This window comes from Vulpes lagopus, chromosome X, assembly GCF_018345385.1.
Source record: "Vulpes lagopus strain Blue_001 chromosome X, ASM1834538v1, whole genome shotgun sequence".
NCBI lineage: Eukaryota > Metazoa > Chordata > Mammalia > Carnivora > Canidae > Vulpes > Vulpes lagopus.
Window position 1 is genome coordinate 45,091,503 of NC_054848.1, and position 25,674 is coordinate 45,117,176.

Below are 25,674 nucleotides of genomic sequence, written 5' to 3' on the forward strand. Positions count from 1 at the left end.
CCCAGAGCTGCGAAGAGGCACCAGATTTGCGGTCTTCGGGCAGAACAGAACAGGGATCATCCTAAGGAAAGCACTCCTACAACTCCCACATTCAGTAGCTCCACCCGCACTCAGGCTCCATGACCATCAGACTGATCATTCTGTTGTGGTCTGCCTCTTCCATCCTCCCTGCCCCTATCATTCTGACCCTCTCCACAACCTCTCCACCCTCAGGCTGGCCTTGTGAGCCCTCCTCACGTTGTTTGCCACCAAGTACGTTTTGCCTCCTCTCAATGTACTGTGCCTGCTTCTCTAGCCAACCCAACTCAGCACAGCCAAATGCATGCCAGCTCTCCTGGCAGGAGTGAAGGGCTAGGGTGGATGGTCAGGGGGCAATAGGGTCCTCACTTGGATCTCGTCCACATCAGCAATCCAGGCTCGGGCCTTAGCAAGAGCCTCCTTAAGAGCCTGGATGTTAGGCAGGTGAACTGGGATGTTTTCTGCCTCATGGATTATGGCCTCAAGCGTGGCTGGTGGATGCTTCTGCCTAAAGATAAGGGAAAAAGAGGCCTGAGTCTAGAGTGATCTGCCTGAGCAGCAGCCTGAACTGACTACCAGATATATCAGCATGGGCCCCCGGAGCTGCCACTTGGGCCTACTTGCTAGCATTCTGCCTACAGGGGGCTGCCAGTCCCTGCTTACTCCAGACTGCACGCACCCACCCAACTTCTGCCATAGCCTTCGTGCCTCTGCTCATCTACCAGGCTATCAGCCTGTTCATGCTGCCTATACAACCGGTGTTAGTGATCTGGCACTGCAGTGTGTGGCTTCTATCAACATCTGTCCATCTGCCTGTTAGTACTTGTGCTCGTGTGTGTGTGTGCGCCCACGTGAGCCTATGGAGCTAGTCCTCTATACATCTCTGTACCTGTCCATCCCTGCTTCCCCATAAGCTTATCTCTGCCTCTATGTATACACGGAGTTTAAAAAAAAGAGAGAGAGAGAGAAGCTAGGGAACTAAAAAAGGGGAAGAAAGTCAATACACCAACACCAGAGTCTGGTACCCAAGGCCACCCATGGGAATCACTGTCAGCTCTTCCACTAAACTTTGAAGGTTGGGGCAGAGGAGGGAGGGGTGGAGGCTAGACCTACCTGGCCTCCAGGCAGAGGTGGGCTTTCTCCTCCCAGCGCTCAGCAATGGTCAGCAGCTCCTGTAGCTCAGCCCGGGCCTTATCGACAGCAGGGCTAGGGGCTACGCTAGCACCCGCAACCAACAGTCCCCGCATAACAGCCAGGGTGCCCCTTCGGGCCGCAGGGGCCAGCGTCCGCTTCACTTCATCCAGCCATCGTGCCTGTTCCACCTGCCGCTGGAGCTGCTGGGCCTCAGGCACCTCCACCCCAAGCTGCTGCCCCCTCTCCAAAAGGGACTGCAGTAGCCCTGGACTGGAGGGCAGTGAGGCCAAGGCTTCACGGGCCTCAGCCTGGTAGCTCTCCACCTGTTCCAGAATACCCTACCAGGATACAGATGGAAGAACAAACTCCTCAGCTGGGGCCACTTAGAGGTCCCACCACCAAATACCTTTGCCCCATCTACCTTCTTACCCTCCAGTATTTGGGAAGAGTGTCTAACACGGGCTGCGCTCTCCTCTTTTACCATGCCCTAAGACAATGGTTCCTAACACTCACTGCCTGTCAGAATACCCCAGGGAATTTGTTAAAACAGATTCCTGGGCCCCACCCAGGGATCTTAGAGTATTAATAGGGTTTGGCCAGGAATCTATGGTTTAAGTCCCCAGAGGATTCTGAGGTCTAACACCAGGAGACCTCCCTGCCCTAAAAACACTCTGCTATGCTTGGCCTTCTCACAAACCCCTACACTCTCACTGGTGTCCACGGCCCTCTTCATCCCACCTCTCCTCTCCCTTAATGAACTTGACTTAGCTTTCCAGGCCCAAAGACATCCTCATTCCTTTCTCCTCTTCTACCTCCACCAGGACACCTTCCCTTGATTCCACATCTTGTACCTACACCCTTGCCACCTGCCCCATAGGCCCCCTCTGCCTCCTAGCTCCTGTTCCTCTCACATGTGCATGCTGTCTTGCCCAAACACCTTCTGCTTTTTGAAAATAGCTGAGAGTGGCCTGCTGCTCAGGTCTCCCAATCCCCCTGAACCCTCATCAGCACTAAGTACACTCCTCCTCACCTTGACATCCCCAATCTGGTGCATGGCACAAGGCAGGTTGTTCATCTGGTCCAGAAAGGCCCGGAGCTCAGCCAGGGTCATCTGTAGACCAGCCACCCTATGGGGGCTGTGGAGTTTCACATGTGGGGTTTCAGGTCCAAGCCGAGTTCCCTCCCTCCATCTCCGTGCTCAGATCCAACACCTTTCCTCATACCTGCCCACCTTGAGCTCTCCTACTCACAGTGCCCCCAACTGTCCAGGTTAGAGGGAGGGTTTTAAGATATCAGCACACTCATATGATGGGAGCAAAGAATGATGGGGGGAGGGTGGGATATAGGATATATTTGTGGGGGGGGGGGGGGGAGTCTAGAAATTAAATGCTTGTAACAGAAGCTAGACTTTTCAACTCATCCTTTACTGTGAACTCTCTGATCAGGTTTTTGCTTCTGTGTCCTTTTCTTGTCCCTAAACCTTCCACAACTCCTCCCTGCCCACAAAATCCCTTGGCCTGTCTGAAATCTCCAGATACTGATAACCATTTCTCCAGATACTGAGAACCATTTCTAGCTTTCCCAGCACCAAGGCACTCTTCTCCATTCTAGCTGCCTGATCTCCTTGCCCTCCCAACATCTTAGGCCACCTTGCACTGCAGTGCTTGTCAGCTTCCTGCTGATGTCATCTGCTCAATGGCACTCAGAGTCTACTCCTCCTAGGCGCGGGCTCCTCAGCAGGCTATCTGAGCCCGATACCCCCCACTGCCATACCCAGCCTCCTGGCCGCTGACTAGTCCCAGAGCCCGGGACACACAAGCCTCCGCCTCGCTCAGGCAGTTCTTTAGTCGTTGCAACAGCTCGCTGTTAGGAAACCGCCGCTCACGGGCCTCAGACTCTAGTGCCCTCAGCTCTTCAAGGCCTGGGGAGAGAATGGAAGCAGCAAGGAGTAGGCAGTATTGAGTAAAGGGAGAGGAAGGAGGTGGGGTGGGGTACAGAAGAAAAGGGAAGAGAACTTGCCTGTGCAGTCCCTCCATCCCCCCATCACTCACTGCGCTTCCGCCCATCCTCCACCTCCAGGGCCACTCGAACTTTATTGGCCCAGGTGTCAAAGGACTCGGCTCGAACCTTCAGCTTATGCAGCATGGCAGGGAGCTCATCCAAGGTGTATCGATACCTGCAGGCAGACAGCAGGGAAGCACACATCTAGCCCAGCTCTCTGCATCCCTGCCTCAGCCCACTTCCTTAGTAGGCCCCCTCCCTGCTCACCGCAGGTACTGCCGGCTACTGGAGCACTTGCAGAGGTCATTGATGTGGGAAAGGCAGACAAGGCCGTCTGGGCAGTCATAGCAGGCCAGGGCTGACAGGAAGCACGTGGTCTTGCACTTGATGCACTGGCGCTCATCATCTGGGAGCAGCTCGAAAGCCTCTCGCTCAGCTTCCGTGATGCCCTGGGGGCAAATTCAACCCACACACATTATACAGAATCAGAACGGGGCTGCAGATATGGCCCTGTCTCTGCCACAGCTGAGCCCTGTGTTAGACTCTAATCTGGGTTGAGAGTTGTGGAGAGCAAACACCACAGAACAGACTACCTCTGTGAAGTTCAAACTCTCGAAACTGGGGAAATCGGATGAACCAGGGCAAGATCAGTGTGGGCTGAGAGGAAAAAAAAATGAGGTAAGATTCAGATCAGCAGAAAGGGCCTTTAGGGTAAGAGAGGGTGAGGAAAGTGGTGGGCCAAGACACCAGAGAGGTGGCAATATGTGGGAGTGGCCAAGAGAACTGCGTACAAGGGGAACAATGCTGGCTTCCAGTCATTCAGTGCCCAGTGTTCCAGGCACCATGCTGGCAGCTTGGCAGACAGGACACACTGCACACACACATAAAACTCACAGAAATAAAATTCTGTGCTTGTGTCCAGTGTTTAAAGATAAATTTTTTTTCAACAACATGGCTTCCAAACCTATGCCAATCACTTCATCTCTCACTTAGATGAAAAAAAGCATTCTATTCCAAAAATGGAAGAAAAGCCAGCTTTGCTTTTCATTATACTAAAAGACAGTATAATGCTATGCATTATGGCTAGTTGTAGGGATTTTTAAAGGGAAATTCTGGCTAACAGTTTTCGTTCTATATTGACTGTAACGTCTAACCTCTGCATCAGATGAGTCCGCTGTATATTACAAATCCCTCTCTGCTACTTACTGGTTGTATGATATGGAATACATTATTTACATCTCTCTGTTTCCGTTTCCCTGTCTTATAAAATGGGAGATAATATACCCTCATTGTATTGTCATGAAGATTAACAAAGGTACAGCAACTAAGGACTTAGTAAAGTATTATAACATTTAGAATTAGTGGAGGCACAAAAGACCCCTAAAAGCCAAAACAACCTTGACCTTGAGAAAGAAGAACAAAGCTGAAGGCATCATACTTCCTGATCTCAAACTATACTACAAAGCTATAGTCATTAAAACAGTATGGTACTTGCTTAAAAACAGACACACAGACCAGTCAGTGGAACAAAATTGAGCCCAGAAATAAACACTTGCATACACAGCCAACTAACATTTGATAAGAGAGCTAGAAATACTCAATAGGGAAAGGACAGTCCCATCAATAAATGGCACTGAGAAAACTGAGTAACCACATACAGAAGAATGAATTTTGGTCCTTACACCACTCAAGAAAATTAGCTTGAAATGGATTAAATACTTAACACCTAAAACCGTAAAACTCCTAGAAGAAAACAGCGATAAAGTTCCTTTACGTGTGATCTTGGCAATGACTTCTTGGATAGGACACCTAAAGCACAAGCAACAAAAAGCAAAAAGCAAAATTACGTAAATGGGACTACATTAAGCTATGAAGTATCTGCACAGCAAAAGAAATCATGAACAAAATAAAAAGGAAACCTATGGAACAGGAGAAAGTATTTGTAAACCATCTATTTGATAAAGAGCTAATATCCAAACATATAAGGAATTCGCCCAACATCAACAGCAAAAACCACCCCACAAGCGATAAGAAAATAGGCAGAGAACCTGAACAGACATTTTTCCAAGGAGATACAAATGGCCAAGAGGTACATGAAAAGATGCTCCATGTGACGAACATCAGGGAAATGCAAATCAAAACCATAATGTGGTATCACTTTACACCTGTCAGAATGGCTATTACCAAAAAGACAAGAAATAAGTATTAGCAAGGATGTGAAGAAAAGGGAACCCTCGTGCCCTATTGGTGGGAATGTAAATCAATGCAGCTACCTGGAAAACAGTATGTTCATTCCTCAAAAAATTCAAAATAGAATTACCCTATGATCTAGCAATCTCACTTCTGGATATTCCAAAGGAATCATAGACTCCTCTGAGAATTGGATGCAAGCTAGGAGCCCTCTCCTCATAAAAGTACTCAAACACACACACACACACACACACACACACACACACACACACACACACCCCTCTCCTCATAAAAGTACACACACACACACACACAATCTTTTACAGATTTTTAAGACTATGGTGTCCAGAACCCTCCTCTAAGGTAAGAGCCAAGTATAAAAAATTTTCAACATTAGGATGAGAATACCTAGTCTTCTCACCTTGCTTTGACTTCTTACAGTCTGGTACAACCCCAGAGTCATCATTTAATAATATCACTGAAGAGAGAGAGAAAATGATGCCTGGAAAAGACCCGGGACTTACCAACTAACACCACAGACTTTCAACATTACCACAGCTGCAAATCTCCTTACAGCCCATGCTCATGGGAAAGTTATAAATGAGCTTTAAAATAAGAAAGTATTATCCTAAATGGACAGCAAGGGGTCCCTCAGGACGAGCATTCCTTTGTAATACTATGAAGGACTCTCACTAAGTCACTTATCTAACAGGGCAGGTGTGGAGCTTTAAGAAGGCCACTGAACTACATGAGTAGCAATCCCACTCATCTACAAACACAACTGACCACATGCTTATGAGAAATCTATTAAAGGAACACTGCCTTAAAAAGTAAAATAAAATAGGGGTGCCTGGGTGGCTCCGTTGGTTAGGGGCTGCCTTAGGCTCAGGTCATGATTCCAGGGTCCTGGGATTGAGCCCTGCATCAGGATCACTGCTCAGTGGGGAGTCTGCTTCTCCCTCTCTCTCTGGCCCTCCTCCTAGCTTGTGTTCTCTCTCATTCACTCCCTCTCTCTCAAAGTTTTTACAAAAGAAAAAATTAATTAATTAAATTAAAGAAGGACTGCTTGTGTTTGGTAGTATCACCCTGGTTTGAGCTACTGAATCATTTGAATGTACTAAGATGACATTTCCTAAGGAATGTTCCATATTTCAATCTCTTTTTTCATGAATTAAAATTACCAATAAAAGCAGCTGTTACAATGCAAGTACAATTAATAGATACTTTGATGTAAATAACCTTCCTCAAGCTTTACATTTTACAGAGCAGGGACGTGAGACCATGAGAGGTTAAGTAACCTGAAAAGGTCAGCCGGCTAATCAGCAGTGGGGGTTTCATGTGCCCGTCAGTGCTGTTGGGTTATTTAAACAGATGACAAATAGCAGCGACACCAGCACTTGCTATGGGTCAGTTACTTAACAAACATAATCTTTAATCTACTTGACTATCCAAAAAGATAAACATTATAATACTCATTTTTCAGAGATGGATATAGACAGTGAAGTAAATTAACTTGCTCATGGCTATTGATAAATGGCAGAGAATGGAATGTGATTTCCAACCCAGATGCATCCAGTTCTTTTTTACTACACCCCAAGAAGAGAGGCTACATCTACTTCTTCCTTCTCCCACTTCTGCCAGAATAGGGTACCTAGTTCAGGGCACTTTCCCCTTCACCCTACCTTCTCAAGCAGAGCCTTTCGTAGACGCCGCTCCTCTTGCACCATGATGAACATCTCCTTATGCACAGCTGCTGCCAGGTTCAGGTCCAGCTTCTCTGGGCAGGCGGCCATCTTACAGATGAGCTCCTCGTGGGAGAAGACACAGTATCTTCGGAGTCGGCGGTAGTGCTCAATGCACTGGCGACCAGCTGGCAACTGTGGGCAGATTAAAGGATGAGTGTGGCCAAGTCTGAAGGCCAGGGTGCCTCAGCTTCCCCACAACCCTCCTGCTTCTCCCTGTCAGCCAGCCCACTACACTCTAGACTCACCCAGTCAGCAGTGCAAAAGTTGACAGCCTCTGCAAAGTTGTAACCTTGGTTGAAGCCGCTGTGGTAAGCACGAGGGAAGGTAATGACGAATTCTCCTGCACACTGGTTTGTGCGGACAACCTGGGGAAGAAGGCAGCCAAGGTCATGATTACAGTTTTCTACAGTTGGGAGAAACCTGATTTAAGTGCAGGATCCTTAAGGAGAAAAAAGGAGAGCCTGAAGGAACAGTGTGAGGACAGATCCTCAGATCCTCCAATTCTAAAAGGAAGGACAACTGGCCTCTGCTCTCAAAATTGAAGTTTACCTTGGCAGCAACAGGAAGATCTGAGTCAAAAGTAGGAAATGTACATACCAACATATTTCAACTTTCCTTGTAATTTTTATAAAAATTTATCACTTTTCATTAAAAATTATTTTTATCAGTCACACATGCAGTTCCAAGAGCCAAATGTTCTACAAGATTTGTTTGAAAATCAGCAGGCCCAGGATTCTCCAATCCCCAGAGCAAATCACTTTCACCTCTTCTGATTATTTTGGCATTTACCTTAACAGCCCTAAATAAAATGCCTCTAGACTTCAAGGGTAGCCTATTATTTCTCAGTTTGCTTAGTTTTCTGTGCATGTATTAGTAATCCAATCCCAACCTTTTAACAAGTGTCTAACCCTCCTCTTGCCTATCACTTCTCACCTTTCTGTAGCAGTCTTATGATCTGTTCCAACCCAAACCAGCTGTCCTCCCTGGACCGTCACTCTCCCACGATGATCTCTTCCATTCCCTAGATCCCAGGTCTTCCTCTCTTGGTATTTATTCTTTCACTATACTTGAGTACATCCTCCACTAGCTTCCCAGGAAATGATGGGAAGAACTTTTTTTCAAATATGTCTCTATTCTACTCTAGTGCTTCATAATTTGACCTTATAGAATTCTAAATTGAAAACCAACGTAAAGGCATGGCTCAGGACGCCTGGGTGGCTCAGCGGTTAAAGCGTCTGCCTTTGGCCCAGGGTGTGATCCTGGGATATCGGGCTACCTGTGGGGAGCTTGCTACTCTGTGTATCTGCCTCTCTCTGTCTCTCTGTCTCTCTCTCGGTCTCTCATGAATAAATAAAATCTTGAGGGGAAAAAAAAGGCACGGCTTTAGTCTTCTAGTGTTGCTTTTGAAGTCTTAAGCCATTCTGGTCTCTAATGCTTTGAATTAAACTTGTTTTCTCTCTCAGGAAGCTTGTAGGACTTTTCTGACCCCAGTGTTTGATATAAAAATTCATCAGATATACCTTGGTGTGCATCTATTTTCATTCATGTCCTGGGCTGGCCCTTTGATTCTGAAAACTCAATCTTCTGGTTCAGGGAAATGTTCTTGAATGATTTCATTAATGATTTGCTTCTGTTTTCATCTATTCTCTTTTCAGAACTCATTATTTGAATACTGAACATCCTGAACAAATTTTCTTTCAACTTTACCATTTCCCATCTTTATTTTTTATTCTATTTTCTGAGAGATTTCCTTAACCATTTATCTTCTAAACTTTTTTCTTCCACTTTTACTATCATAATTTCTAAGGGCTCTTTTCTGTTCTCAGGATGTTTTCAAATAGTATCCTGTTTGCGCTATATACTCCTCTCTAAAGACAGTGAGAGTGCATGAGCAAGGAGGAAGGAGAAGCAGGCTCCCCCGCACTGAGCAGGGAACCTGACATGGGGCTCAATCCCAGGACCCCTGGATCATGACCGGAACCGAAGGCAGATGCTTAACCAACTGAGCCACCCAGGCACCCTTATCTCTGAAGATCTTGAGGTTTCTTTCCCTTTTCTTTTTGAAGTTTAATTCTCTGCCTGCCCAACCTATTTATCCAAGTTGCCTTGTTTGGTTCTGTTTTCTAGAGGTTCCTTGGCTGTTTGTTTATCTGTGACTGTCAACTTTTAAGAGTAAGAAATGGAAAAGCTGAATGGAAGTTCTGAGTATATAGGTGAAATCTGTCAACTGTGAGCTTCACTGTAGGGTGATCTGGAAGCGCCATTCAGTTTGGGAAACTCTAGGTCTTTCTTTTAAGGCTGCTGAGATTCTCCAGAGAAAACTCTCCCATTTTTTTGCCTGAAGGAAAAAGATCTGGCTGCCAATGTTCTAAGAGCCAAGTGGAAGAAGATGGCTGGAAACCTCAGCATCCACTATGTATACAACGATGAATCCTACTATTTTCACTCTACCTCCACCCTCAACAGTACCTAGAAGACCTCAGTCCAGAGACGTTTTAACCTCTTCAAAAGTAAAGTCTTTTACTTTAGTGAGGAAGGGTCACATTTCCAGCTGCCCAGTGTGGGAGGGGAATCTCACAGCTTCCTATATAGACATGAACCAATCCTTATTTTCACCTCATTCATCCTTCCTCCCAGAATACCCGGTGTCACTGACTACTGAACCTTTGGGGGATATTCTGAGGTATAAATCAGGCTGGTTGGTTCTCAGATGTCTCAATACTGGCTTAAGACTCAGTTTCCTTATCCGTTTTTTAGTTTCAAGAATTTTATTGTATCATCTCATTTTCTCCATTTTAGTAATTTTTTAAACCTTAAAAAAAAGAAACTCTCTGTGCTGTTTAAGTGGTTTTAGTAAGGAATGGAAGCAGCCATGTGTGTGTTTAATTTGCCATCTTTAAAAGTCTCATTAAGATGAACATTCAATACTGATGAACACACAGTGAAATAGGTACAGGTAATGGGACCAGTAACTTCTACTATCTGGAAAATCAAATTGCTAATTAGATCAAGGTATAAAATGTTTATACCCTTCAACCCAACAATTCCTCTGCTAGGATTCTAGAATAATGTGGAGAGAATTAACATCCTCACAATATTGAATCTTCCCATTCATGAATACATCTCCACATTTATTCAGGTCATACATCAGCTCCCACCTCCAATACGTTTTCTTTTCAAATCTACCCCTATTGAGGGGTAACATCAGCATTTCTTGCCTGGATTACTCCATTACCAAGCACTAGAATGATCTTTCAAAAAATGCAAATCTGATCAGCAAGGCCCCTGCTGAGAACCCTTTACCTGAAACCCCATGTCCACATGATGAAGCCACGGCTCCAATGGGCCAACTCTCACCTTCCCCCAAAGATCACCACTTCCACAAATGGCTTTCCTGACTCCCTCTTCCTAGTGACCCAATCTGTTGTTCTTTTGAAGCACCTCTAACATTTATTCACCTCCAAGCTCCACTCAACTGCACATACCCGAAGGCAAGGACTGGTTTATTTGTCTCCAAGATGTTGGCCAGAGGCCTTGTACACAGAAGGAGTTCTAGCAACACCTGCTGAATGATCTAGACCCAGCTGTAATTTTATAGATATGAAAACTGAATCTGAGAGAAGCTTCAAATAGCAGAGCCAGAAAGAGAACTTAAGGCTCTTGACTCTTCATCTCAGCCTGCACCCTCACTTTGGCAATCAATATCCCTTCACCACTTTCTATGTGGTTAGCTCATAAAGCTCTCCTCACATTCTGCAGCTGTTAAAAATGACCCCAACAGCCATCAAGTGGTGAATGAATAAACAAAATGTGGTACTTCCATAAAATATATTATTCCACCATAAATAGGAATGGAGTTCTGACACATGCTATAACGTGGACAAACCCTGAAAATATTAAGTGAAACAAGCTGGATGCAAAAGACCACATATTATCCCATTCACGTGAACTCTCCAGAAAAGTGAAATCTCTAGAGACAGAAGGCAGACTAGACTGGTGGTTGCCTGGAGCTAGGGGGTTAGAATGGAGAGTGACTACAAGAGGGCATGAGGATCTTTTTGGGGTGATAAATGTCCTAAAACTGGATTGTGGTGATGGTAGCACAATTCTGTAAAATCACTGAACTGTGTGTGCTTAAAATGGGTGAATTTTATGGAAATTATACTGCAATAAGGTTTTTTTTTAAAAAGATAGTTATAAACAGTTTATAACTAAGGAAGCAAAAATCATTCTAGATCAACACTGTCCGACAGAAATATAGCACCAGCCACATAAGTACTTTTAAATTCTCTAGTAGCCACATTAAAAAAGTAAAAAGAAACAGGTGAAATTAACTTCAATTTTATTTAATATATCCACAATATTACCATTTCAATGTATCAAATGGTACATAATAAAGTATTCGTGAGATATTATCATACTAAGTCTTGACATCCAACGTGTTTTATACTTTCAGCACATTTCAGATGAGATTAACCTTGTTTCAAGTGCTCAGCAGCCGCATGTGGCTAGTGGCTACCAAACTGGACAGTGCTGTTCTAGATCATTAAACTTAAAAAGAGATGATAAAATCCACACACTAATTATTGTTATGTCAAAATTTACATAGGAGAATAAGAGAAATGTAACAAAGTGTGGAGGAAACAGGGATGACCACTTTAAATTTCCATCTTCTGAAAAGGGGGTAGGTTTCTTTTATAATGAAAATAAATACTTACACTATATAGCTATAAAAAGAAATGGCCGCCTTCCACCAAAGGGGAAGGGGGGAGGGGCTGGGCTAAAGATAGCTCCTTGGGGAGCTTCAGCTGGCTAAACTGCAACCTGCCAGCATGAGAATATGAAAATCAGATGCCTTGGATTGAGGGGATACTGCCAAGTCCAAAGAGTCTGGAGATGCTGGGAACCACCTATAGGAGGGGCAGGGTAGGGGATGGGGGTGGGGGGTGAAGCAGCAGCTGGCGAGCCATGAGCAGGACAAATGCTGTGGAGCTGGAAGCAAAGAGCACATGTTTAAAAATCTGTATTCAAGTTTTCTTAAAAAGAGGTAAGGATTAAACAGCCATATATATAGATATATACAGTACATATATATACATATATCTATACCTATATATCTATATATCTATATAGATCTCTTAGCTGTCTAAATCCTTAAGGATCCTCTTCCACTCCTACAATTAATTTTTCCTGACACTAGGCAAGGACTAATACCGTGCTGTGGGTCAGGAAGAAAGGAGTATGAGGAAAAGTCAGACCCAATGCCTACTTATGAAGAGAAGTGGAAGGGCCTTCAATCATCTCCACCCCTCAAGTCCAGTAGTGTTTTTTTTTTTTTTTTTTAAGTCCAGTAGTTTTTAAACAGAGTGAGGCAGTGAGGGAAAAAGATGCCCATACCCCCACCCCCACCATATTGTGTGGGGGAAGGCTGCCTGAACTGTTGTGGTATACACTTCTAATTCTCTAGATCCCTCAATGCTTAGTTATATAGTAGTATATAATGATTAATATTATTGGGCATGTAGTGTATTAAATCAAGGTGAAGGCAAGAACTGTGGGTGAGAATCACTGACCTAGTCCAAAGCCCTACTATATAGATGATCGGGGATATCAAGGAGACATTAATTCAATATGAAGTGACTGCCTACCATGTCCCATGTGTTAGACTAAGTGGCAGGGAAGCCAAGGTGGTGGGGAGGGGCGGGGGTTGGGAGGAAAAGTAGTATAGAATAAGACTCAAAGCACAGGTGGAAGATATACTAATTACTGTTCCTACAGAACTGATCAGGCTGTCTTAAGATCCACACCAGAAAACTGACTGATGCTAATGCTAGAAATTCCATTACAGACAAGCCAGACTGTATAACCAGCAAAGTGTTTTATGGAGTCCACAGAGGAGGATAGGTTCAGTCCAGCACTCTGGGTTCAACTTTAAGTGTTGACAGATATTAGCCCTTTTTAGAAAGAAGTTATGTACTCCTCTCCAGCACTACTGAGATGTGTGACATATAATACTGTATAAGTTTAAAATGTACAACATGTTGACTTAATACACTTATATGTTACAAAATAATTACTACCATAGAACTCCTGACTTGTTACATAAGTAAAAAATGAAAAAAAGCACCCATTGCTCTGTCAACGACAGCTAGTTATCCCCCAATATTCATTCTTACCTTCTTTCACAACAGTATGAATTTGTAACTGGAATGTGACCATTCAGAATAAAAATCACATTTTCCAGTTCTCCTTGCAGCTAGATGTGGCCATGTGACTAAGTTGTGACTAACAGAAGATGAATGGAAATGATGTGAGACTTTAAAAATAAGGAGACTTGTCTTGCCCTGTCCTTTTCCCATTTCCCTCTTCCACTGGCTAGAATACAGACATGAAAAGAAGCCATCCTGAGGTGTTGCCCTCAAACACAAGGTCCAGAGGGCTCACCACCACATTGCCTATCTAACCACTATTATGTACAGTCTCTAGAGTTGTCAAATTAAGATAGAAAAGGAATAAGAAAGAGGCCGGGGTAAATTCTGGATGATCACCACCACCACCACCACAATTACCACCACCACAAAGGACATCGCTACATCATTCCTACCCCTTGTTCCTGTTTCCTGAGCACTCACCGGCACACCATGGGACATGAGGGTGTTGGGATTCATGAGGGTGACAAGTTGGTGCAGGAGGTCAGGCTGGCTATCAAAGAGCTCAGGTGTCAGCTTCTTCATCACCTCTTCCAAATGTTCTGCTGCAAGTGAGGGTACCCCATACCAGGTCTTCGGCTCACCCCTGGTCACATGGAAAGGGGACACATGGTGGTCATGCACATGGTCCTGAGGGAACCTACTCTGCCTCCCTGGCTTCCCAGGGGCCCCACTCACCAATGGAGGTAGTTAATGGAGTAACTCCAGTGATCCTCAATATGCCAGCAAAAGGCTGAAAAGACCATGCCCACATACAGCCAGGGCACCTTCATGCCAGAAATATCCGCATTGATGTGGCACAGTACAGACTGCTCCAACACTGGCATCACATTCAGGTTCCAACCACTGGTAGCATACTCCTGTCAGGTTGGGTATTTGTGGAAAGGGGATGAGGGTTATGCTACAGAGCTGAGATCTTTAGCCCAGGGAACCTTAATTTTGAGGTCACAGACCTTTTGACACATCTGAGATACCATAGACTTTCTCCACCTCCTACCCACCCCCACTAGCCAAATGCATACATACAAGATTTCAATTCCATTTGATTTTAGGGAGTTTTATAGAAATACTCACCCACCAAAATATCTGCAAGCTAAAAGCCCCTGCTCTGGACCAAAATGCACCCTTCTCTTGAGGTAGGCCTGGGCCCTCATTTTTTCCTACACATACATTACCAGTCACTGGACTCTTCTTATGAATGAACCAGGCACCCTGCCAAGTATTTCATACACCTTCTCATTTAGTTCTTGTAACAAATTTGTAAGGTAGATACTATCCTCGTTCTAGAAAGAAATAGCCAATCTCATGGCTAGAGATGTCATACCAGATCATCGGGCTGTTTTCTACATATACCATCTTATCTACATCTCACAGCAACCATTTGAAGCAGGCATAATTACCCCCTACCCCAACAGAGATACTAAATGACCTGCTGAAACTCACACAGCTGACATATAACCGTGAATCACCCGCTCACCTCCTCCTCTGGAGTTAGGTGCCGCTTATTATCACTGACGGGGAAACCGCTGCCAAATTCTTTGGAATGGATGTCAGCCCCATACTCGACGGTCACATCTTCTTCAATGCTGTTCACCAGCCGCCAGAACTCCTTCTCCACGAGTTCTGTAGGCACCATCTGGGGAACAGGGGTAGCAGATGACTGTGGCCCACCACATCCTGGCCCCAATGACCCAAGAGAGCCAAGCCTCTCAGGCACCAACATCTATGACCCTAGCCCTGATGCTACCCCAGCCCTCCGTCACCTACGTGCACAGGCATGTTGAAGTAATCGGCTTTAAAGGAGTCAGCCATCTCGCCAAAGCTCTGCAGAGTGTATTCCCGGGTAGCCTGCTCAAAGCCAAAGGCTTCAGGGGGGCGCTTACACTCCTGAAACCCAAAGGAGAACATGTCACCACAGCAGAGGGCACAGAGGTGAAAAACCCTAAGGAGCGGAGCTGGAATATGGGATAGGAGCAGGGAGGAAGAAGAGCCCTAGGTCTGCACTCAAGACCCCTGAGGCAGGCCTCACTTTATAGCTCCACCTTTTTTTCCCAGTGCTGTGGCTTAGTCTTTTCATTCCCCACAGGCACTGTTGCTGTGCTTTTGCTCTTCCCTTCCTTTAGGATTCTACCATTGAAATCATGAACTCTGACTTAGATATGCTATCTTATGCTCCTCTGCCACCGTGTTTTCCTCTTGAGCTTAAAACAGGGAGTTTAAACAGGGTAACTAAGGAAACTTTCTTATGCCCAGACTGGAACTACAAGCCTGGGAAAATGGCGCTGAATATTCCAATAACTCAGAGGATGGAAGTCAAAGGCGCTAGCTTCTACACTATTCCTGTTCATTAGACTGTTTCAGAAGACAGGGCGTAAGACTACCTTGCTTTGTACCTATGTTCATGGTTTCAGGTGAGAGCTGTATGTATCCCAGAGTTAGATTCACTCATGTCTGGAAAAATCAATGTCAATCTGGTCTGCTGGACCAGAACCACTTAGAGCCAAGTAGAGCTGACAGCCTTCACTGTCTATGATGCTGCTGGTATCCAAACTCCTTCCTGAAGGAATTCCCGCCATTTCCAAGGCCATTATGCACTGCCCTGGTCTCTTTTCTCAGCTGTGTGTATATGTGTGCGTACACACATACCTGGTCTCTAGGGCCACGTTTGAGTCCCTAAGACAAGACAAAAGACCATCAACATCTGCTCTCCAGAAACATCAACAACTGCTCTCCAGAAACCCAGAGAAAAATGTAGATGAGTGCCCAGAATTTGGATGAAGGAAGCAAGCCAATGGAATGGACCTGGCAGACTTACTGGACCTCTCAGCCCTCACTGCTGCTTTAGATGCTCTCCTTACCGCCTCTCTTACCCTAAGGTGCATCCTCCCCAAACATCCTTGCTCCAGCATGCCTCCATCCCAAGTTTACAAAGCCTGCCCACCTCTTCCAGTTAAAGCCTATATCACTACAAACTAATGAAATTACCAAAACAAAAGGAAAATGAACTAAGGACTATACCCATATGATGGACCCTCCCCTACAAGAAAAAACAAATCACTACCCATGAATAAATGTAACAACATATAAAAATGATTATAAGACAGCTCTTATATATAATAAGAGCCCAAACTTGTTAAAGATAGTTTCGCAATAATGAAAAGATGAGAAGAAAATATACCAGACTATTAACAATGGCTGTCTCTAGGTGGTGAAATGATAGGTAATTTGCCTATTTTCCAAGCTTTCTTAAAAAACAAAACAAAACAAAACAAAAAAACACCAAAGAATAAAAAGCTTGGAAATTAAAAGAACAATTTTTCCTTCATATTCCTATCCTCCAAATCTCATTCCTGTCACCTTTCCTGATTGCTACCTTTTGTCATTTTCCTTTCCTCTGAACTTCTACACCTCAGAGTTTCTAACACATAATTTAGCACCTGACTCTACATCGGCAAAGGATCCATCCAATTATGACTCTCATCTCCCCAGGTAGTCTGGCGGCTCCCAGGGGGACACAAGCAAAGGCTAGGTCTCCTCTTCTCTCCCCCCAAACTCTGCCCAGCCTGGCCTCCTCAGGGTTCTAAAACATTGAATTGTGGCTGAGCTAGGAAGTTTGTCAATAAGGCCTGATGAAGGAAGGCAAGAATACCCTATGAGGCAGACGTGAAGTGAGGCTGGGAGGACCTTACCGCCATGACACACTTTGGGCACCGCCAGACACCCTTGGGAATCTCAGGCAGAGGAGGCAGCAGGCAGAAGATGTGGTAGTTGTCATCACAGCCATCACACAGCAGAAGCTTGTCATCCTCATCTCCTCGGGAACACATCCGGCACACGTATGACTCGATCTGCCAGGAAAAGGAGGCAACGGTTCATCAATCTAAGCCCTGTCCTCCAGACAGCACCCTAGTCCACAGAGCTCTCCATTAGAAATCCACCATGCCTGCTGGCTAGATCATTCACAGCTCTGTTACAGGCTAATCGTGCTAGTTTTGGAGTTTAACTATATGCACATACCATCTCCCCCAAAAAACTGGTAGAGCTGTGAGAGCAGTCTTTATCATTCAGTCATGAAATCTCCCATTTTTATTAATTCAGTAAACACTGAGCACTTACATGTTCAACACTGTGCTGGACTCTGAAATACAGCAATGAATAAGACATGACATCTGCCTTCTAAAGGCACATGGTATTCCAGAGACATATATTCATAAAAATTAAAGGGTAGTGTGGAAACTGCCACTATCAGTCTAGAGAGGGTACCAGGGGAGCCTAGAAAAAGGAGCACTCAAATCAGCTGGAGATAAGGAGAATAGCTTTGAGGAAGGACTTCACTGAAAAGGTGATACCTGACAATGACATTTGAAACTGACTAAAACCTGCAGGCAAACTAAAGTCTGGCAATGGGGGAGAGCACAGGGGAACTCTTCCAGGTAGAAGAGATAGTAGGTACAAAGGGATGGGTGAAAGAGAGCATGGTGCATCTCGGGAAAAAATGAACATACCTATAAGTAGTTCAGTGTGGCTATAGCAGAGGAGTGAGGTGGGCAGTGCTGGGGAATGAGGCTAGAGGTCAGCAGGGACTGGATCATGCATGATAATGAGGAGCTTAGCCTTTATCCTGAAGCAATGGAGGGAGCCTCCTTCTCTGGACCCTTCCAGCACTTCATGTTGACAGCACTTGATCACCCTTTCTCGTCCTTTGTTCCATGTGAGTTGGCCTTGGTTCCCCAATTAAGTGAGCTACCTGAGGGCAGGGCCCACCAGGCCCACTTTTCTGCTTAATGCAACCTGGTCCAGAGCCATGCTGGGGAAATGCTCGCTGAAGGGATGAGAAGCAGAGCATTAGGAAGTCAGGGCTGGGTCCTTACAAACTGGGCATTGCTGTGGTTCCTCCGTAGTCTCATGGTCATCTTGGTGCACGGCTCTGGGCTGTGACTCAGCTCCTCCTTGCTCTCCAGGAAGGTCTTAGGTGAGGTTGACTCCACCTTCACATCCCCGCCTGACTCCTCCTTCACCACTACGGTGGGGGGACACTCAGGCCCTTCCTTATCTGGGAGAGGGAAGAGTGGCTCTAAAGTACAGGTCTAGAACAGTCAGGGCCCCGCCTCCTCTCCCCAGGTGAGGCCATCCTTTACACTGCCCCAGCCTGTCAGGCCTCACCTTTCTTCCGCAATGTCTTATCCTTGGCCATGAGGCCCAGGCCCATCATCTTGGGGCCTGCCCCATAGATCTGCAGCTTCTTCAGCTCTGGATTCTTTTCAATGTCTTCCTCCGTGGGTTCCGGCTGGGAGGGGAGAAAAAGGAAATGAATTAAGTCTGCTATCTGAGGCAAACTGCTCCAACCTAAAAGAATGATAGCTTGGACTATATATTGCTTGAGCTCATGCCAGGAGGCAGAAGCAGGCCGGGTCAAGAACTCAGAGCTGCTTTTTGGAGACTAGAGTTAAGTGAGCTCCCCCATTAGCTCTCTCTTGGAAAGAAATTAAGGTGGAATTTCAGCTTTCCCAACTGTAAAATGAGAATATTAAGTCCTACCTTCCAAGGAGGTTCACAAAGGGGCTTGGGGAGAACACAGAGAGAGAAATCTAACAGTGTCTGGCACTACCAGTAGATGGCAGTAACTAATATTACCTACTATACAACATGCTCTGGTGAGCCCAGGGACAATGTCCATCTAGTTCCTTTTTGTATCCCCCCAGTGCCTAGAACAATGCCTGGCACATAAGCTGCTGCCTCAAGCTAGGATAGAGGTATGAGGGAAAAGAAGAGCTCTAGCCCTAGGAGCAGAGTGAGTCTGGAAAGAACAAGACGGGTAAGAAAAAAAGGCAGACACAGAAAAAGACAGTAAATGAGCAGATTAAGACACAGATCAGAAGTTCAGCTGAGAGTGAAGGAGAAAGATCAAGAAACCGGGGGTCACACCACTGCTCGGAACTCAGGAAAATAGTGAAGGGAGAGTAAAACAGGAAACAGAACTCTGGTCAGAACTTTGTGGACTCCCATCACCACCCCCAAAGCTCTAAGTTAGAAGTGGAGTACTCACATCAGGCTGCAGCCTCTTGGCCCGCCGGCCATAGCTATTGAACTTGGAAGGCTGCACGGACTGTCGAAGGGGGATACTGTGGGGTTTGTACTCCTTGTCCTTTTCCTCATTATCAAATGGACGTGTGTTGCACTGCTGGGGACAAGTGACGAGTAAGGGTCAGGGAATGGGGCCCCAGCCACCATCAGTGACTCCTCTCTATCCTTACCCGATAGCAAACAAAGTTGTGGAGCTGCACCTGCCTGACCGCAACAATAGGCCCTGTTCCACTGGTCATTATCAACGACACCAGCACACGCTTTGAGAATTCTTCTCTTACCTTTGCTTATGTCATTCCACTTTCAAACCACCTCCCACAACCACCTCCCTAACTAAATCAGATGCCATTTCTTCCCAGACCTCTCCAGCCCAAAATGTCTCTCCCTCCTATTCCTTTATCAGTTAAAACCTTGTCACATATTGGATAGTAGGCTCGTCCTGTGGGCAACCCCAAGACGTGTGACCCTGGGCAGTATGGGAAGAGTATAAGCATCACTAGAAAAGGGTAGAGTCTAGCTCCCAGGTCTCCAGCCCACTGAACCAGTTCCATTAAGAGCAAGTATGAGAAATCTGCTTCTGGTGTGGGGGAAAGCCTTCTTCCACCCCAGCCTGGCATCCTTACCACCAGGTTGGCTCCAGACTGGTACATCTCATAGGGGTAAACGATGCGTTCATAGTGGGAGCGTAGCAGGGAGCCTATGTTTTTGCCTGGTGGGTAGTTGAGGCGCTGGGCCACCCGGGCCCACCGACGGTCTTTGCAGATGGCTTCATAGCCACCTTCCTCCACCACGATCTGCAGGGACAAGCAGGAAGGGATGTGGATGTGCTGTGTGTATGTACATAAGGGAGTAGGCCTGCAGAAAGGGTGATGAGGACAACTCCAGCCCCTTACCTCACTGGGGGCTAACCCCTCCTCCTACCACCACCGATCAGATTCAGATTACAGTAAGAGATGCCAAGAAGTTCTGGTGACACATGTGTTACCAGACTGTGCCCCTTCCACTGCAGCCTAGAGATCTAATATCCAAACCAAGGGAGCCCCCAGAGTATCAAGGATATTAAGGGGTAGGGAGGGTTTTGAGAAAAACCTTTTCTTACTTTGCTGAGGCTGTAGAGGTCCAAGATCCGCCGTTCTACATTGGGAATCTTTAAGGAGGAGCCCTGGATTTCCCAGAATTTGGCAATCTGGTCCAAGTAGTTCAGCTTCACTCTTGTTTGGGCCTGGAAAAGAAATGGCTCAAAGAGGCTGGCCTCCCCCTCCACCTGACCCCTGTCTTCTGGCCTAATTTTAGAAGAGTTGAAAGGGTATACAGAGCAGCTCACCATCCAGGATTTCTCCCATGAAATGGGTCCCAAAGTGTAGGCAGTGCTTAGCCCACCTGTCTCATCTCTGCCACCGTCAATAGGAAAAGCCCAACAGAGAAGGTCATGGCACAAGGCCAAAGCTTTACATACACACCCTCTCAATCTTGGTCAGGGTTGTGTATCATCATCTCTTCTACAGAGAGCCTCTGTTGCCTTAAGTCAAACAGCAGGTACCAAGAGACCCAAATGTCAAGTAAGTTTTAGCCGTTCCCTGCTGATTTGCTGTATAGCCTTGAACAAATTGGTTCTACTCTCTGGATCTCCATCTACTGATTACAAAAGGAAAATAAAATAATTGCCCAGTCCACTTACTCCAGAAGGGTGGACTTACAAGAAAAACAATGGAGGCCTTCCGGAATATACAAAACTATATCTAAGCTCTTGGCATGTTTCAGAGATTGAAGGCTCTAAAAGAGCACATTTACCTCTTCTTATGCACCACCAAACTTGTCCCGTGGGGGCTGATGGTAGAGAGTACATGCTGGAGGCAGAATGGCCTGAAGAACTAAGATAGTGTACCAAAGCAGCGCTGGGACCTGGCCAAACCAGGACTTGCTGAGGGCCAAGGATCCTGGGAACAAGGCATGTACCATGCTTCCCTGATATTTCAGTGGCCCAAGAAAGACTCTCGAAAGCCCCAAGTCTAGAAACATCTTGCACTGGTCGGAGGGCCTGATTCTAGGGAGAACTAGAGTCCTTACCGTTCTCCACCTTGCTTGGATCCTATTAGAGGAATAGAAACAGTTCTATTTCATAGATGGGGAAAACTAAGGTCTGTTTATAGAAATAAACAAACTATGGCTCTTTAGCTATGAGAACCTGGAAGAGGCCAGGAACTCTACTCCCTCCACTTTAACCCCTTAGCTTTCTAATCTTGGCCTCATCCTTGCTCTTCCTCATCATTAGCCAGCACAGTACCTCTAAAAAACCTACTCTTGGGGATCCCTGGGTGGCGCAGCGGTTTGGCGCCTGCCTTTGGCCCAGGGCGCGATCCTGGAGACCCAGGATCGAATCCCACATCAGGCTTCCAGTGCATGGAGCCTGCTTCTCCCTCTGCCTGTGTCTCTGCCTCTCTCTCTCTCTCTCTCTATCATAAATTTAAAAAATTAAAAAAAAAAAAACAACCTACTCTTGTCCCATACTAGGTAACATCATATAGCATTTAGCTGTACCTTCACAGACCTAGTCAGATCCATTTCTTTAAGGAACTTATAACCCCTTCATGAGAGGACTTTTGGTCTGACCAGGACAGCATACAGACAGACTCTAGAACAGTGGTTCTCAATGAGAACAATTTTGCCCCTTACTCCCACCCCAGGAGACATTTAGCAATGCCTGGAGATATTTTTGGTTGCTGTAACTGGGAAAAGATATTACTGGCATCTAACAGGTAGAAGTCGGAGTGCTGACAAATATCCTACGATACATTGGACAGTCCCCCCACAACAAAAAATTATCTGGGCCAAGATGTCAATATTGTCAAGGCTGAGGAACTGTGGTCTAGAAACAAGTTAAGGCTTTAGGTCATGGGTTTCCAGTTGGCCCTAATACGTCCTCTCCCCAGGACATCTAGTAAGGTTTGTGGATATATAACAATGACTGAATAGTGGTAGCAAATTTGTAAACTACATCTTCTGTGGGAAACTCCAGGATCCTCCCTGGAACTGGCTTCAAAGCACCCACTCTCATTACCCCCAGGGCATTCTCAAGCCCTTAGTGGAGAACTTCCCCTATCCATGCAAAGGGCCTGGACTTCCTGTACAGAACAAAAGGGAGAGGGAAAAGCCTATCTGCCTAACCCCTGTTCAAATTTATAACCACTCTAGCCTCCATACAGACCAGTTCTTGTGTTGTTTCTGCCCATCCACCTCATGTCCCACCTTATCAAGCCCCATAGAAGGAAGCACAGTGCTGTGGATGAATTGGATAATGAGGCCACACTCAGCTGGCCAAGAAAGAAAGGGCTCAGCCAACCCATTTCCCTTTTGTTGACTCAGGTATGATACATTAGCCAACAGGAGTCTCAGAAGTAGCAAACCTTTAGGGAAACGGAGATACCCAGTCTTTGAGCTATCAAACTGGAGATGCTAAATGCTCCTGCTCTTGGTTATATTCAGAGCTCTAAAGCTTCCTCCATGACCTCCATGCAACTTCACAGAAGAGAGAATAAAGGCCAAGTCGGGTAAAGTACCTTAGCCTGAGAAGGAATGAGGGAAGTGGGATCAGAGCTCAGGTATTCATTCGCCCAATCCCGCCATCAGCTGCTAGTCTTCTCACCTCTAGTTCATTCAGCCTCTGGATTCGGGGTGTAAACCTGAAGTTGTCCACTTCTACAGCAAAGGGTGGCTGCCAGTCCTGGGGGAGGGGAGGGGAGTTACAGAGGGGAAAGGGAGTTGGGTTATTCCAGCGGAGTGTAAGACCAGAGGGCACCACAAGCAGCTCAGCATCCCATTCGTGCCTCCCCAGACCTCTGGCCACCCGACTCTTTAACCTGGCAAACACCCAACCCACTACCCACTGCCCAGGATTCACAATAGGGCCCTAGCAGCCCCTCAAGTCCATACTCAATGCCCTAAGCACATGTCCTGGAAAATTTCTCCCAAGTCCTTCTCAACAGTACAGTGCCTAGATTTCAAGAAATAGAGATAGGGGACCCAAAACAGTTGACCCCAAACTCTCCCTACATCAACATTAACTCCTTATTCCCCAGGCATGTGCTATAGAACACAGGCTAGAACTACTGGTAAGCACAAAGGATCTGGAGTCAGAAGACTTTGGTTCATGTTCTAGCTCTACTACTTATGAGCTATGGGATTTTTACCTTTCTGGGCCGGTTTTCTCATGTAAGGCGGGAATATGAACACTTGCCCTGGCTTCCTCATAAGACTGATATGGAAAATTAAACTGGTTTTCAAATGAAAATGAAAATGTTATCCCCAAAGGAATTGTCCTTAAGACTTGATATTTTAAGCTGACCCCACCACCTAATACACATGCACAGCAGCTCAGCTCCGATCCTAGCAGGATTTAAAGGTTCGGGCCTTTAACGTCTGTTCTCTCAGTTTAAAGGGCCTGAGACAGACACTGCAGGGAAAAGCAAGAATCTGCATCACTCACCCAGACTGGAAGGTTTCCTGTGGGTCCTCTCTCAAACACCTGCCCAGTACAGAAAGAGGCAGGGGGTGGGGGGTGGGGGGGACAGGGGAGATAAGTGATGGAATACCCAACTGTGGTGGCAAATGGGAGAATTTGGAGAGGAAGGAAGTCAGGGAAAGATAATGAAAAGGGTGGGGAGGGTGACTCTATCCTGCCAAGTTTAAGCTTGTTGTGTCCTACCCAAAGGGTGGCTATGGGGAGCCCCTCACTGATGGCCTCCCCAAACCTTGCACAGTCCTCTCCTCCCCAGAGCCTCAGCTCCTGGGGAGTGGTAAAAAGAACCTCCAGTAACCCATTCATTTTATGAATGGGGAAAATGAGGCCCAGAGAAGAAATGCGGTTTCTCCAACATCACATGCTGATTTAGTGGCAGAGCCAAGACTAGAACCCATGTCTTCTGACCTCCAGTCCAAGGCTCTTTGCACTACACCAGGATACCAGTGTTCGTACACGCACACACATGCATACATATGGAAGTGGGAGGTAGTAAAAAAAAAAAAAAAAACTGTTGGCCTCTTCTGCACACATTCTTTTAGAAAAGAGGCAAGAGGACTCTCACTTGCATGCACATATAGTCCCCTCAACCCTTCAGCTGAGAGAGGTTTGCAGCAAACACCTGGGGCTCAGTGAAGCACGGGAAAATTTTAAAAAAAAAAGGAGAGAGATAGAGACAGGGAGAGAGAGAAGACTAAAATGGTATGTCTCATGCCCAGACAAGCACCCCATGTCCTCTTGCCAGCCATCAGTAGGGCAGTCCCCTTAGTACAGGTAGAAAGGGATTCAAACTCAAAACTCCAGGCACCCTTCTTTTTTTGCTGAATCGAGTTCTATGTAAGTACAGCATCAAGCAACCTGACAGGAAATGGCAAAACTGAATCCTAGAGAAGGAGCTGTGGGTGCAACAGATAGGTGTGGAAGGTCCAGCAAACCTCCCTGCCCTGTTCTCCATGGGACCTATGAGCTCCCTCATCCTGCCTTCATCTCATACACCTGTGTGCCAAACACACCAGTATTATCAGGATGGTGACTAAAAAGTTGGCTACGTGATACAGGAAGCAAGGCCCTTCCCAGATCCCCTGGGTCTACTCCGGGTACCAACATTCTTCTCCTACCCATCTTCCCCAAGACTAGCAGTCAACCATCTAGCAACTCAAAACCCAAATCACCCTTCCTTAGGCAAACCTCCAATTTCCAAGCACCCACCCATACAAGGTTCCCACTGTGGGCCCAAGCACAACTTGGGTGAGTGCTTCAAATTCCAGCCAAAAGGCCTGGCTGCCTAAAGGTGGCGTAGGAGCAGCCCTACAGGAGGAAAACAAAAAACAAAAAACTGAACAAAACCAAAGAGACCAGGTTTCCAGGACTGGAGGAAAAGAAAATACACTATTGCGGTACAGAGGAGAAGCATAACAAAAGATGGCCCCTTGCAGGTCACGCGGGCCCCCCCCCCCCTCTCTCTCTCTCTCTCACACACACACACACACACACACACACACACACACACACACACACACGTCACTTTTTCCCTTCCCGGTCCCCTAAGGAAGGGTAACACCTGCACGAGGCCAGCCTGCCCGTAAGTTCAAGGCAGAAAAATAGAAATACAGGCCTCAGCCACCCCCTGTGTCAGATATACTTCTTTCCCACAGGGATGCTGGACCACTCCAGGGAGTGCCTCCTTGAGGCTGCCCAGGACTCCAACCTCTCCTTTCTGCTTAGTGCCTTCCTGACTTCTAACTACCTAATGCCACTCATTCACCATGAACAAGGA

The 25,674-nt window shown here is 46.2% G+C and overlaps 1 protein-coding gene across 9 annotated transcripts in view; it reads right to left on the bottom strand.

Annotated features, from left to right (window-relative positions):
* Positions 1-25,674, bottom strand: part of KDM5C (lysine demethylase 5C) — a 31,902-nt gene that overhangs the window by 4,194 nt on the left and 2,034 nt on the right. For 4 of the 9 annotated variants that reach the window (XM_041740980.1, XM_041740981.1, XM_041740973.1 and 1 more), the window contains exons 2-20: positions 23,025-23,102; positions 20,481-20,603; positions 20,005-20,175; positions 19,344-19,478; positions 18,461-18,584; positions 18,169-18,350; positions 16,987-17,145; positions 15,065-15,184; positions 14,775-14,933; positions 13,976-14,157; positions 13,721-13,883; positions 7,334-7,453; positions 7,026-7,220; positions 3,421-3,602; positions 3,204-3,328; positions 2,926-3,073; positions 2,183-2,288; positions 1,132-1,490; positions 388-526 (exon numbers count right to left, since the gene is read on the bottom strand). In XM_041740980.1, the coding sequence (XP_041596914.1) occupies positions 388-526; positions 1,132-1,490; positions 2,183-2,288; positions 2,926-3,073; positions 3,204-3,328; positions 3,421-3,602; positions 7,026-7,220; positions 7,334-7,453; positions 13,721-13,883; positions 13,976-14,157; positions 14,775-14,933; positions 15,065-15,184; positions 16,987-17,145; positions 18,169-18,350; positions 18,461-18,584; positions 19,344-19,478; positions 20,005-20,175; positions 20,481-20,603; positions 23,025-23,102 (2,970 nt within the window). The remainder of the gene's footprint in view (positions 1-387; positions 527-1,131; positions 1,491-2,182; positions 2,289-2,925; positions 3,074-3,203; positions 3,329-3,420; positions 3,603-7,025; positions 7,221-7,333; positions 7,454-13,720; positions 13,884-13,975; positions 14,158-14,774; positions 14,934-15,064; positions 15,185-16,986; positions 17,146-18,168; positions 18,351-18,460; positions 18,585-19,343; positions 19,479-20,004; positions 20,176-20,480; positions 20,604-23,024; positions 23,103-25,674) is intronic. The other 5 variants (XM_041740974.1, XM_041740976.1, XM_041740977.1 and 2 more) reach the window with 3 other exon arrangements.